Source organism: Herpailurus yagouaroundi, unplaced genomic scaffold (assembly GCF_014898765.1).
Source record: "Herpailurus yagouaroundi ecotype Mexico unplaced genomic scaffold, PumYag 181, whole genome shotgun sequence".
In the NCBI taxonomy this organism is placed as follows: Eukaryota; Metazoa; Chordata; class Mammalia; order Carnivora; family Felidae; genus Herpailurus; species Herpailurus yagouaroundi.
In genome coordinates this window covers 368,071-383,525 of record NW_024412412.1, presented here as the reverse complement: position 1 = coordinate 383,525, position 15,455 = coordinate 368,071, and the positions used below count along the sequence as shown (strand labels likewise).

General features: G+C 50.7%; 1 protein-coding gene across 4 annotated transcripts in view; it reads right to left on the bottom strand.

The window, feature by feature from the left end:
• DLGAP2 (DLG associated protein 2) overlaps nucleotides 1–15,455 on the bottom strand; it is a 788,462-nt gene extending 773,007 nt beyond the window's left edge. For 3 of the 4 annotated variants that reach the window (XM_040489787.1, XM_040489792.1, XM_040489793.1), the window contains exon 1: nucleotides 15,352–15,446. In XM_040489787.1, the coding sequence (XP_040345721.1) occupies nucleotides 15,352–15,369 (18 nt within the window). In that variant the 5' untranslated portion in view covers nucleotides 15,370–15,446. Of the gene's footprint in view, nucleotides 1–15,351 lie in introns of all 4 variants that reach the window. The other variant, XM_040489789.1, reaches the window with a different exon arrangement.

Below are 15,455 nucleotides of genomic sequence, written 5' to 3'. Positions count from 1 at the left end.
TTAAAAAAAAAAAAAAAAAAAAAAAAAAACAAGAAGAAAACAATGACAGACTTCAAGAAATACTGCAAAGCTGTAGTGAACAAAACACTATGTCCCTGGTAGAGAAACAGTCACATAAATCAATGGAATAGAACAGAGAGCCAGGAAATCATCCCACGCTTCCATGGTCAATTAGTCTTTGACAAAGCAGTAAAGATTATCCAATGGGAAAAGACTGTCTCTTCAACGCGTGATATTGGGAAAACAAGACAGCAACATGTAGGAAAATGAAACTGGACCACTTTCTTATATGATACACAAACTCAAAATGGATTTAAAGACCTAAATGTGAGACCCGAAGTCATAACACTTCTAAAGAGAGCAGAGGCAGTAATTTCTCTGACATCAACTGTAGCAACATTTTTCTAGACATGTCCCTTTGGCAAGGGAAACAAAAGCAAAATTCGACTACTGTGACTACACCAAAATAAAAACCTTATGCACAGCAAAGGAAACCAACAATGAAAAAGTAACCAACTGGATAGAAGATATCTGCAAATGATACATCCAATAAGTGGTTGATATTTAAAATATATAAAGAACTCATCCGTCTCAATACCCCAAAATAATAATCCAATTAAAAAATGGACAGAGGACATGAATAGACACTTTTCCAAAGAAGACAAACAGATGGACAACAGACACACGAAAAGACACTCGACATCACTCATCATCAGGGAAACGCAAATCAAAACCACAATGAGACACCACCTCACACCTGTCAGAATGACTACAATCAACAACGCAAGAAACAACAGGTGTTGATGAGACTGTGGAGAAAGGGGAACCCTCGTGCACTGTTGGTGGGAATGCAAACTGGTGCAGCCGCTCTGGAGAATAGTATGGAGATTCCTCAGAATTAAAAACAGAAATGCCCCATGATCCAGCAATTCCACTACTTGGTATCTGCCCAAAGAAAACAAAAACGGTAATTCAAAAAGATACACAACCCCTATGTTTATAGCAGCATGATTTACAATAGCCAAGATATGGAGGCAGCCCAACCATCCATCACTAGATGAATGGATAAACGTATGATATACATGCACACACACAATGGAATATGTCTCAGCCATAAAAAAGGATGATGTCTTGGCATCTGCAACAACATGGATGGACCTGGAGTGTATTCTGCTCACTAAGTCTAAGGAACACAAATATACAATTTTACACATATGTGGAATCTTAAAAAAAAAAAAAAAAAAAAAGAACTGAACAATCAAAAAGCAGAATCGGCCTACAAATACAGAGAACAAACTGATGGTTGCCAGAGGGCAGGTGGTTGAGGGGATGAACAAAATGGATGAAGAGGAGTGGGCGGTACAGGCTTCCAGTTCTGGAATGAGTAAGTTAGGGAGGGGGGGCGGAAAGGCACAGCACGGGGAACACAGTCAGTGACCCTGGAACATCTATGCTGACAGATTCAGCTGCACTTGAGGTGGGCACAGCGTGACATACAGCTGTCCAATAACTATGTTGTACATCGGAAGCTAATTAACATTGCGTGTCAACTATACTCAAATTAAAAAAAGGAAAAAACACTGAGCCTAATATGCCCTGCTGTCACTCACTGTTCCTCCCGAGAGGCACATGTCAAGTCCCTACTCTGACCCACGGGGGAACGATGCAGCACATAGGGAAACCTCTCCCCACTGCAGTCACAGGTCCTCGGCTACACCCCTGCTCCCGGACTAAGTTTTCTGGTTTGTGTCCCACACTGTAAAGGACTCCAACTTTCCGAAGACACTGTTTGCATGTTTGCAAGAGAGGCACGATAACACTTGACCCAGATAAGTCAAGTTAAACACGCGCTCTCAGCTTGCAGTCTGTGCTCTTCTAAGGTGGGGGCTCAGGAGAAGACAATCAGAGTGGAGTGACTATGGCTTTTGCCTATATTTCTAAAAATAACCTTGAGAAACAAGGTAAGCAGGAGTCTCCTTGAACAAAGAAATGCAAAATTCGAGAGGAAGACTGTCCTGAGAAGCCCAAGAGGCAGGCCGCATGCAGAGAGGCCAACAGTGGGGCGACTCTGGGCTGTGGGACGAGGGGACCCAGCCAGCCAGCATCCCACTCCAGAGGCTTAGTCCTGAGGTACCTGCCACCCATCAAACTCCACATCTGCCTGACCCTTCAGGGTCCGCTGCCAGAGGCTGGGTGGGTCTTTATGGATCCCACGCTTGATGGCCACCACTGCAGCCCCCCACTCATACACTTCAAAAGGAGATCCAGTCCCCCTTACAGTGGCATCCGCTGTGTTTCTTGCTGAATGAACAGGCCCAAAGTGTGAAAGCAGGAAGACTGGCAGGAAGCACGGCTCTGGGCACACACCTGCAGCCTCAGCCCACGTTCCCGCACGACCACACCAGACGCATCCCAGACAGATGCTCAGCAGGCCCCACGCGCACCTGACCCCCTGGGGTCCCTGCACCAGCTGTCTGCATCAGATGCCATTGCTGAGTGCCATTCCGTTTCCATGGCTCCCACCAGACTGGGAGCCTCTGGAAGGCAAGGACCGGGCCTCACGATCCTCTCTGACTGCAGCACATGACTCGACACAACGCGTTTCACAAAGGACGGCCAGTGAGTGAAGTGCATCGGGAGGAAATAAGAAGCTCGAGAATGTCAGATGAAGCAAATTTTAAACTTGCCCTAAAGATCAGGAGTGAGTTAGGAAATCCAGAAAAGAGCTGGTGTGTTTTAAACCTTAGAGTTCCTTTTTAAAAGTCTTCACAAGAGAAAGCAGCAAGAACGAGTAGGGAGGACGCTGAGCTGGCAAGTTAAAGAATGGGGCAGGAGAGAGACCCCTGAACAGGAACCAGAAACAGCCAGGAGCTTGTATCCCACCAGACATTTGTGTCACAAACTATGGGAAGGGACAAGACTGCACAGCACACAGATCCTTCCAGGGCGCGGTGGCCGGGACACCATCAGCATCGCTAACAGCACCTGTCTGCCGGCTGAGGTTCCGGGAGGACCGAACTTCCAGGCTCCAGCACCTTCGCCGGCTCACCTTGTCCATCAAGACAGTGCAGCCCGTCCGACAGTTCAGAAAAGGTCTATTTTGGGGCTGGACATTTTTCAGACACTAAATTTAGCCAGCTTGAATTCTTCTTAAAAAAATGCTATCCCATTCAGCCTTTTGAAACAGGAAATCTACATTTCATTATAAAGTCGGAACACAGTGTTCTCTGATCAGCTGTGGCGCGCAGGGGAAAGCGAGCGTTAGGGACGGCACACTTGGCAGATAAAAATGCCCCACGGGGGTATTTTGGGAAAGTCGAAGGCATACAAACTAATGGGCTCATGCTCAGATGCCTGATAATCAAATATTGAAAATGTGTGGCCATTCATTATTTTTAAAATAATAACCTATTTTGCAAGTTTAAAAGAGTGATTTTGAATTTACCTTTTTGTGACCTTTTACTAGTGAGTTTGACCATTCTTGAATGCTTACTGACACCATGAACTCCTTTATTGACTTCCTGCTAATCCTCGCCCATTTTTATGCACCCATGAAAATAATCTTTATATATGAAGGATATTAGCCCATTAAGGATGAGATCAACGTGCTACCAAGCTCAGCATGGTGAGCACTGAGCTTTTCTGATGTTCCTTCCCTTGGCTCTCAGGGCTCTTAAACTTGCACGGCCCTGTCCTGAGCCACAGTCAGCACATGCTTGCCCCCTTTCCCCAGAATGTGCTGAGCACTCAGGCCCATGCTCGTGGGGGTACTCGGCTCTGCAGGGAGGAGGCTCCACTGGCTGGAAACTGGTAGCCTGCCCTCATTTAGAAGCACATCTCTGAGGGTGTGATTACACTGGGGACCCTAAGATGAGGCAACACTCCTGGGTCATCTGGGTGGGTTCCAGATCCAATGACAAGAGTCCCTCAAAGAGAGAGACTGGAGAGAGACAGGAGTCACAGACAAGAAGCCACATGAAGACAGAGGCAGGGACCAGAGTGAGGGGGTCTGTGCAGGGCGCACAGCTCGGGGATGCCTCCATCTCGGACTTCTGGTCCCCAGAAATGCAACAGGACACACGTCTATTTTAAACCACTAGCTTGTGGTAATCTGTCACAGCAGCCTGAATCAACTACGTACACCCTTTAATCCAATCATTCATTTTCTGGGAATTTACTAGAGGAAAATTACCTAGATTTCCAGAAAAGATCAGAAAGCTATGAACTGCAACATAATGGCCAAAAATTTTGGGAAGCCACTTTAACAACAGGGGAATATCTGAATAACACTGCACACTGGATTACTACACTTCAAATAAAATCAACTCAAAAAATGTTTTGAAAATATGGGCACAGTCTCAGAAAAGAGTATGAAGTGAAAAACATGCTATAGCTCCCAATTTTGATTTAAAAAACAGCAAGATAGGGGCACCTGGGTGGCCCAGTGGGTTAAGCGTCTCTTAACCTTGGCTCAGATCATGATCTCACCATTCATGAGTTTGAGCCCCACATCAAGACTCTGTGCTGACAGTGCAGAGCCTGCCTGGGATTCTCTCTCTCTCATTCTCTCTCTGCCCCTCCCCCACTGTCTCTTCTACCCCTCCCTCTCTCCCTCTCTCAAAATAAATACATAAACTTGGAAAAAAATAAAGTTAAAAAATAATAAGATGGGAAGGAAGCATGTAAGACAAAAACAATGATTGTTTCTAGGTCATGGAATTATTGGTAACTTTTAAGTCATTAATATGTGCTTCTCTAAAATTTCTAAGTGTTTATCCTAAATTATCCAGTGACTGGAAAAAGAAAAGAGAATGTATGAATGTCACCCAGCTAGCCTCCAATTTCTCCACCAGCTAAGGGAGAGGAGAGCCTACATCACAGTAGAGGTTTCAAAAAGTGGTAGAAATGTAAGAGATAACCGCATCGGCAGCCAAGCAAACACGTGACTGAGGTTGACGATAAGACACTGGCCCCTGGGTTCTCCCTGTTCTTGCTCCCCGAGAAAATCCTACATACTTTACAAAGAATAGCCTACATCTAAAATAGAGGGAAACTCTGGGGCCCCTGGGTGGCTCAGTTGGCTAAGTGTCCGACTTCAGCTCAGGGCATGATTTCGTGGTTCATGTGTTCCAGCCCCGGGTCGGGCTCTGTGCTGACAGCTCAGAGCCTGGAACCTGCTTCGGATTCTGTGTGTGTGTGTCTCTCTCTCTCTGCCTCTCCCCCACTCGCACTCTGTCTCTGTCTCTCAAAAATGAATAAACATTAAAAAAATGCATAAAATAAAATAAAATAAAGGGAAATTCTAAAGTGCTGGAACGAAAGCTCACAGGCAGAGCCAAAGGAAGAGACTGTGCACTGCTGACAGTAATCCAAGGCGTCCTTAGTGACACTGCTCACGTGGTCACACTGTGGACCCTCATTCGACCCAAGGTACCTATGTAGCTGTGTGTTGTAAGCAGTACAAGATCTTAGGGGTCTCACCTTCTCCGCAGTTTGGACTCCGGTGATTTATGGGCAAAGGCCAGGTCTTCTCCTTGGCACAAAGAATAGGACAAGATGCACTTGCCTGGCCGGCGTTCCGCATGGTCCGCGGCCACCCCAATCCAGGGGCCTGCATGTGCCCCAGGGTAGCTGCACGGAAGCTCCATCCTGACAACTAGGCTGTGATGGGGTCCCACAGATCCTGCTAGTGAGCAGCCAAGGCTCCTGTCTTCCTGAAGCCTGATTCTCAGCTTTTCTTAGGTCTGTAAACCGGTCCAGGTCCTTCCAGTGGATTCTCTCCTGCTTAAATTAGCAGGGGTTTATTTCCGGTACTTGAGAGCAGAGAACTCTAACTGGTAAATCCACTGTTGAACGAACATATGATCGCTGACCAATGACGGGCTAGGTCCTGTGGCGTTAGTGGCTTTTCACAGGGGTCCTATCGTTCCCTACTTGCAATCTTTTACTGGACAGATGCATCGAGAACTCCTCTAAGACACTATTCTACGATGCAAGTGTTATGTGGAGAAGCTATCGAGTCAGAAGAGCGGTGTATTTGAGGCTGTGCATAGAACACGGAACAGCCACCCGCCTTCCTGGTTTCTGGGGGAAACCAGCTTCCTCCCCCAACCTCCCCCATGTAGCCTCATAGCAGCCAGGTGCAGCCCACCCCACGATGGGTAGGGTTGATGTTAATCCAAGTGATGGCCCTGTCATTCTCTCCAGTAACTAGTCCAGAGGGGCCTGGAGAAGAGGTCAAATCTTCTGGAAACCCTCCAGGCAAGATCTCTTCAGTCAGTAAAATGAAGCAAGGAAGGGGTCTCAGAAGTGGTCAGCTGATCACAAAAACTTCCTCCTCTTTCTGGACCTGCAGGTCTCTGCACCCACCACCAACCTTGCAAGCGACCTGGCAGGTGACAGAGGCCAAGGGGAAAGAGAGGCGGCAGGTGGTCTGAGGCCCTGCCCCCCAGCTGTGCCCCACGAGGTCCTCCGGGTGCCTCGCTCTCCTGGTTACATGAGCACAGAGACCCTGGAAGCCTCGAGTGAGGACAGCAGAGCCACAGAGAGAAGCTGGGTCCAGAACCCCCGGTCTGGGGAAAGAACTCACTGATCCAGAACCCTGTTCTGACCTGACCTAGAAGCCAAGCTCTGCCACAGAGCTAACGAACACTGTCACTTTGTGACAGCGGTTGGCGGGGTCCCCAACGGGGGGGCCAGTCCTCTCCTCCCACCAGCTGTGGTCACACCTGGGAGTGACGGCCACCTTCACCATTCAGGCTCAGACCTACACAGTGAAGACCCCAAACAGGACAGGCACAAAGCACGATCCCTGGTGACATGCTGCCTGCCACCCCTTGTGACAAGAGAGAGACACGTCCTGTTTCAGTCATTCTGTGTGGGACTTTCACCCGAGGCCAAACGCATTCTGATACAATCAGAAAAAGAGAAACCAAGAGATCATCAACCCAGGCGGCATCACGGACGACAGTCGGAGCTCTGATCAGTATTCACCTGTCAACAAACACGGAAGGAGCAGCAGGGGACAGGGCATGTTAGGGGCTCGGGACACCGCGGTGACCAAAATTCACAGGACCTTGTCCCTTCCAATCCTGTCCCCTCACACACCCCAAACCCCTCACACACTCCCATCCCCTCACACTGTGACCTCGTCCCCTCACGCACTCCCGTCCCCTCACACACTCCCATCCCGTCACACTGTAACCCCGTCCCTGCACACTGCGACCCCGTCCCCTCACACTGTGACCTTGTCCCCTCATACACCCCTGTCCCCTCACACACTGCCGTCCCCTCACACACCCCCGTCACTTCACACACTCCTGTCCCCTCACACACTCCCGTCCCCTCACACTGCGACCCCGTCCCATCACACTATGACCTTGTCCCCTCACACACTCCCGTCCCCTCACACACTCCCGTCCCCTCACACTGCAACCCCGTCCTCTCACACTGTGACCTCATCCCCTCATACACCCCTGTCCCCTCACACATTCCCGTCCCCTCACACACCCCCTACCTTCGCGGAGCTGATATTCCAGCAGAGGCACGCGGGAAGCGCCCAGCTCCCCGGCTCCGCCACACCACACGTGACCCTCGGCACGTCGCCTGCCCTCCCTGCCCGGTCTCCTCATGCACCACGTGCGGGCGCCGACCTCCCGGGACCAGAGCAGGGAAGACGGGTCCGCGTGTCACGCGCTCTGCACGGACTCGGCACTGGTGGTTGTGACAAGCCGGGGACAAACACCCCAAAATAAAGAACTCACAGCACGTCGGACAGGAACTAGGGAGCACTCCCTGACAGGGCGCCGTGCGGGGAGGGGTGACCGCTGGGTCCGGGAGCACAGGGGCAGGGGCCGAGCTGAGGCCCCGACGGCAGGACACGGCCCAGCCTGGAACCGGGCAGAGGGGTCCGGCTTGAGCAGAGCAACGCGGGGCGAGGACAGCGACCCGGAGGGCTCACCGAGTCGGGCGGGTCTGCGGCGTAGATCGTAGATCGCAGTGGGCAGCCGCCCCTCTCAGGACACCAGAGCTGAGAAGGGGTGAGGCGGGGCCCCCCAGCGGGGCCGCTGCGCGCCCTTCCCATCCTTTTTCTCTGCTCAGGCCAGGGACGCCTCGGGGACACGGGGCGACGGTGTCCCCACTCCTCCTAATCCGCCTTCTTCACTTGACGTGCCACGGACGCCTTTCTGTGGTTCCAAGTACTCACTTTCGTCTTAACGGGTGTTGACTTTTCTGTCCCGCGACGGTAATATAGCGAATCTATCTAATGTCTTAGTATTCCTGTTTTCCAACATTTGACCATGAAACGAAGCTGGAGTGAACATCGCTTAGCTGATTTCCTATAAATCCATGACTATTTTCTTAGGATATGTTCCCAGAGGTGAAACTGCTGGCACTAGTTACACACAAAAGAAGTTTTTGTTTTCAATGAGGGCCGTGACTGTTAATAAAATATCATTAGAGAAACAAGTGGATAAATTGAACGCTAAAAAATACCGTTCGGTGGCTCGAAAGACCTATACGATCCGTCTTTCGCAACAAAAACAAAACTTTTGAATCTAATGACAGCGATGACCTAGAACGTTAGATCATACAGCCAGGAATGTTTCACTAAAATAGCCACAATGGAAGTTTGAAGAAGCAATATTTAACTGTTTATGAAAAACTCTAAGTTATCACACTATATATATTCCACACTTAAGTGTCAGCAAACAGATGCTCAAAAGTTTTGTTCAGAAACTGCCAACTACAAAGAATGTCAGAAAAATGGAAATTATTTTCGAAGAGCCAAAAGTTTCACTATTTTGTCAAATGAAAAAGATAAACCAATCGACTGATGTGTTTGTAAATTCCCCAGCTTGGTCAGCATCATACCCTCTGAGAAAGAGGATGGAGCCTCTCCTGCAGGGCACCAAGGAGGTAACTGGTTGTGGATTCGCTTACTCAAACATCTATTGAGCGACAGGACCTAAAACTCTCTGTAAACCGCGGCGGGGAGGGGGGGGTCCAGATCCCCCCTGTGCACTGCTTCTCCTCCACACCATGGACAGAGCTGGGCAGCTGGCACATGGAAGCATGAGGAGCACAAAGCATGGTCTTCCATGAAATAATCCCTAAGAGAGGCACCAAGAACCACAGGGATAACTTGCTTCCAGCATCGAAAGAACCCGTCAACGGGGAAGCTGCAGTTCACGGAGACCTGAAAGGATAAATCGAGGACAGCACACAAAAGAAACAATGGTTAAGTGTGGGCAGAAGCCTGGAATCATTCTGCTCATGGCCAAGTCAGGAAAGAGGAAACCAAGCAGTGACGGGATCTGACAACAGAGCCTCAAAAGCCATGGGAGGAGCCATGGGGGCGAAGGAAGAGAAAGAGACATAAGGTCAGATCTGGGACACTCGTTGTGCCAGGCTGGGTCCCCCCATTGCACTTTCAGGCACCGTCACAGATAGCTAGATAGATGGAGAGGCAAGGACGCATGAGACCAGCATCCTCCTTCAAAAGCTGTCATTCTGAAAGGGAAGTAAAGGGTTAATCACAGTGCAACCTGAGGTTTACTATAATAGTAGATGCACAGGGAGAGTTACCTAGCCGACGTCACAGGGTCAGGAAAGTTACTACAATGGCTTCTAAGCTCTTAATGGAGACTGAGTACCACTCCCCAAAATGTGGGGGGAGGACAGAGACAGGAAGTGGCCTTGGGGTTGGAGACCATACCCACGATGACCGCATTCGCCTGGGGTCACATTTGGACAACACAGTCCCTCATCTTTGACTAAGACATGTTCACTGGGCATGTCTATGCAAGTATGAAGATACGGAAGAGCTAAGAAACCTGAGATGTCCACAGGATATTCAACCCACAAACACTAAACTACAGCAGGTTAGGGCATGAGGCAAAGTCAGGCAGACATGGCTCCTGAACCCACACCTCTCCTCTGGTCATGGAGACAACATGGAAATACTGGAGGAGGTCACTGTGGCCTCCTGTAGGTCAGGTCTGTACATTCTGCTTTCCATGTCTTTCACGGTCTACTGAAAGACGCACTCATGAAAACACTTCTGTATCTGTACAACTCTTACATCTGGCACAGCCTCGAACCCTTGCTGTAAAGTCTACCAGGAGAACATCGTGATTTAGCGCTAAGGACAATACTTTCTTCACTGAAAAACAAGTATGCCAAGTCCAGCCCATAAGGTGATCATGTGAGGTCCTGTATTTTCTGGTTTTCGTTGACTTGGTAAAAAGGAAACTCTGTCAAATTGTATGCCCAAAGAATCATGCGAACCTTCGTAGTTGCCACACTTGTTTGCTCTAATTGTCTATCAGTATTTTTAGCCTTGTCTTTTGTGGTTAACTCAGGTGAAAACATTTTGGAAATAAGTAGCAAAACAGATACACAAGTAAGAGTAGAAATAATAAATACCTAGGTTATGGGAACTCAGAGAGTCGCTTGATTGCACCCAACAGAGGATGGTGCGAACTGGGCTCCACTGTGACTTCATGACACAGTCAACACTCACTGAGCACTTACGGCACACTGTTCTACATGCTATACGGCCATCAATTCCTTCAAACGTCAGGACAGTCCCACAGAGTTACTTGCATCTGTCCCTCTCCTAGGGACAAAGGACTGCCATAGACTGAAGTCAAATCAACTGGCCCTGGGCTGCCCAGCAGGTGGGACTCCAGAGCCCGCACTCTTCACCACCGTGTACACTGCCAACATGGACCCTGTCGGTCGGTGCCAAGCTAAATCAGTAGGACCCACGTTCCTTAAGCACAAGAGGATGAGCTTATTTGCCCAGCTTATGTTCTCTATGGACCCCAAAGAGATCATTGCAGCATGGCTGTTTTTGTGCAGAGTATGTACATCGTCGTAAAGATTATGACCAATTACATTGACAAAGTTACTTTTTAAAATATTTGCTGCAATTTTATGGATGGAATGACTGAAAAGGCTTACTCCTCTTTGGCAAAGATTTTCTTTCTTTTTTTTTTTTTTTTCCCGTGGATACACATGAAAGGGTCTATCAGACAAAAATATCACCTCAAGATGGACCAATCTTACACCACAAGGAAAGCTTTAACGTAGACATTTTGGAGAAGCTAAAAAATCCTCACATCTCATCTTGTAGTCAGGGACAGAAAACCCAATTCAAATTGGGGTAGATTTCCTGGTTTATATAACCAAATATCAAGCAGTAATGACGCCTCATGCACAATACGCTCTTGAGACAAAGTGGTCTCCACCCACAGCCAGAGCCCTGCTGTCCCTCACAGACTGGTATTCCCTGCAAGGTGGCTTCCTTTTCAGAGAGGCCACCCCTCCAGGTTGTGAGTTATGGCAAGGACTCCAGGGCCCACATGTTTTTAGCTTGGCTTCCTAAAGTTTCCCACTCCTCACAATGCATATGCCAGTTCTGGGCTCAAAGGAAAGGTCAAGTTCCACAGGGATGCTCTTTCTCCTGAGGCAGGGCTGGGGCTGTGACTTCCTTTAGGCCACGGGGAGCCCACCTCTAAACAGAGGGCAGACCACCCCAGCCAAGCCCTCAAAGTGGGCACAGGGGACCCTCCAAAGGAAATAGATGGCCTCACGGGAGGGTGAATTCATACCGCATGGCAAGTACAACAGAGGCTGGTCTAGAGAGTTTATCTCCTTCAAGATGCACCCAGAAAGACAGACAGCTCAAGGTCCAATGTGATGGTTTAGATATCCGCTGACAAACACTCGCGGGGAGACACGTTCTCTGAAGCGCTTGGTGGGAACTGTCGGAACAGCCAGAGAAACGGGCAGGCACCGCTCCAGGGCTGAAAGTCAGGAGACGCCAAGGGGCCCACGGGAGGCTCACCGCCAGCACACACGGGAATGGCACTCACAGAGAAGAACGGGGTTTCACTCACCATGTCCACTTGCCTAGCCAAGGAGACGGATGCTGACGACATCTGTGACCTGGCCCAGCCAGCACGCCCAGGAAGGGAGAGGGGGCTGGAAACGTAAGGGCTCTTCCACGGGCAGATGCAGGAGGCAAGCGGGAGGCAGTACACCCTGCAACCCCACCCTCTTCACCCAGAGCACACGGGCCGGCTCCCTACACACGACTGCTCTGGTCATGAGTGAACACGGAGCACCGGGCCCATTCGCTGTTGTCACAAGCACCCACCAAATGAGCACACACACGTGAGAAGCTGGTATTCAGCTAGGTCCACGGTGAGAGGACACAACACACTCATAAAACTGTGGTGGACGAAGAAGGACTTTTAAGTTCCCGAAGTGTTTGGCCCACTAGCTTCCTGTATGGGAGCCTATAGTTCTCTAATAACCAACATACTGGCAATGCTCTAAAGAAACTCCCATCTGTCCAAAACGATGAATCACAGTTCTTTTTATTGTATCCACTGAATGAATGACCCTGGCATATCCATTCCAAGGGCCAATAAATAATACTTTAAATTATTTTGCCTTCAATCATGAAGTCTTCCTCACATAGGCACAAGATGTAAGATAATCTGCTAAAAACAGACATAAGAAAACCTCTAAAGATATTAAACATATGAGAACACTTTTGTTTCAGACCTGGTGTGGTTCTGGACATCTGGGATCCAACGAGACCCAAATGCTGCAAAGCATGTTTTTGCTCTTAATATTTAATTTGGAATTTCCCCCAATTTCAAAAACAAAGTAGACAAAAATAAGAGAAGAGATTGCCATAGAAGGACATATTTCTGTCCCTGGGGAGATATAATGCAAAGTGTCCTGAATGCTATAAAAATAAACGCTTTTTAATTCATCTAAATCATCAGGACATCAGCCATGCCAAACCAGTGGTGAATGAAGACATGTTTCCTTCTGTCTCGGGCAGAACTGCTTTGGACAACTCTAGCGTAAGTACCAAGTTTCTTGGAAGGAAAGGGAATACATGATTAACAGAATGAAAAGTTGGCTTAGACAGCTTTTCTGAGCAAACATCTCTGTGGTGAGAAAACACTCATTTGAATCCATGGTCACCTTGGATTACCATTTAGGGCAGTATCTGGCTTGCTCAGCGTACCCTGTAACTGACAGTGATCCTGCAGATGTGACATCACTAGAGGAAGTCACTCAAGGCTTACTGACTTCTTCACCAGGAACAGAGAGTTTCAGGAGGAGAGTTCATGAAGGGGCAGAGAGGCTCACAGACACAGAGTGGGTCTCCCCTGACAGGCGATTGGTGACAGTAAACCACGCTTTACAGACCTTCTCAAGCTGGACAAGACATCCGCAGTGCTCTAGAAACAGGCAGTGTGCTTTAGGACAGGACTTCCTCCCCTACCTTCGTTCATTAGGTCCGTACTTTGCCCAGATGTGCCCGAGCAGACCGTATTCCCCAGTGCCGGCTAGTCGTGTTCCCTGATGTGAGGCATAAAATATTCCAATTTGTTCTCCTCCAAGCAATGAAAAAGTCACATCATCTAAAAGGACGTGGTACATGCTCCACAATTATGCTGGAGCCAAGTCTGTGAGTCACCCAGTGCCTGCACAAGACAATTTGGCTACTGGAAAACCCTGATTAATGGCATTTTTTGAACACAAGAATAACAACATGACCTGCCAACAATCACCAGTTTTTCATCGATTCACCATTTTCTGCCTCAGTTATTACCTATTGCCTTACCCTGAGACTATTTAGGAAGCAAAATGAAAATGGCATTGTAAGGCATATGAACCTCACATGTAAATGTGGCTCCTTCCAAAGTGGGGAGAGGGGGTGTGTGTGACGTCAGCCTTGTGACTGGAGGAAGAGAGTCCCCGCTGGAGGAGGTGCATGGACTCCCCTAGGCTGCGCTGGGAGCCTGGGGATTCTCTAGTCACTAACACAACTAATCTAATTCACCATCGGCAAATAAGTACCAGGTCCCCGAGTTCCAACCACATGCCATGCTCCCCAAGAACACACTGCCACCAAAAGCCCAAGACCCCAGGGATGAGGCCCCCAGAAAAGTCCTTGTCTGAAGTCCTCTGAGCTCCCCTGCCTTGGCTTCCAAGGGGACAAAGCACTGAGTTTACATTCCGAGCTCCAAAACCACACCAGCCCTCGCCCGCAGCCTTAACACCACCAACGAAGAATTCATTCGCTACCCATCGCCTGATTTGTAATCAATACAAGACAGCCCAGGCTGAGAAGTCACGAATTCCTGATTCCAAGCCCCGGCCGGGATCGCCATTCGTTAGGCAGAAGAGACCACAGGCGGCTGGAATCACAGCAGCTGACAAGTGTGGAAGAGCGGCTGCTTGGAGTTTCCCATGCAGATCTCCAGCCGCCCACAGGCTCTCTCCCCTCTCCACCTGCGCCCCCTCCCATCTCCACGCGCGCCCTCTCCACCTGCAAGCCCCTCCCCTCTCCACCTGTGCCCTCGCCCCTCTCCACCCACAGACCTCTGCTCTCGCCACCTGCAGACATCTCCTCCCTCCACTTGGGCCCTATTCTCTCTCCGCCTGCACCCTCTCCCCTTTGCACGTGGCCCTCTCCATCTACAGACCTCCTTGACCTCTGAGACACTCTGCCCGGTGGCCCCCTCCCGACCTCTCCTAACTCTTTCTCCTAACCTTCCCCCCGCCCCCGGTCCCCCGTCCAGCTGGCTCCAAGCCTCTGGGCGCAGCACGCGCAAGAAGGGCTGCCAGGTGGGCTGGGGCACCCTCCCCAGCCCGGCCCCACCTGCCCGCGCACGCAGAGCCCGTGCCTGCCGCCCCCACCCCTGGCAGCGCAGGATGCAATAATTACATCCTCATTATTTCTCTGCGATCGTTAGCGAGCGAGCCGAGAACAGCAACAGCCGCTGCCGGGGGAGGCTTGGTTACAAAACCCTGCGCCGGGAGCTCCGCGCTTAGCAACCGCCCCGAAAAAAGCCCGGTGCTCGCGCTCCCACTTGAAGAGCGGGGCGGCGGCCACCCCCTCCCCGCGCTGCAGCCGCTGCGACCCGGCACAAGTGGCCCCTCCGCCCAGCCCGGCCCGCGCCCCTTGCAGGCGCAGCCCGGGCTCCCGGCCTCCCCCACCTCCGACCCTCCCTAATCCCGACCAGCGACCCCCTGCGCCCCGGTGCCCTGGCCGCTGCCCCGCGGGAGCCGGACGCCGCCCCCTCCTCGGGCTCCCTCAGCTTGCCGGCCGAGCGCAGCCCGTCCCGCCTCCGCGGTGCCCGCACCGCACCCACACCCCGAGAGCCCAGGGTCCGGGGACCCCCGGCCACCGCCGGCGACGCGCCCAGCCCAAGCGAGGGACGAGGCCGCCCGCGCAGCTCGGGACCCCGTGCCCAGGCTGCCCTGGGGTCCCTGCCCGCGCCCCACGCAGAGCCCAGACCCGCCGGTTCGCACCTTCCTCAGCGCAGACATCCTCGGGCGCTCAGAGTTCAGTAGGTCCGGGGCGACATGGCGCGTGGCCCGTCCGTCCGCCCGTCCGTCCGTCCGCGGGGCCGCTG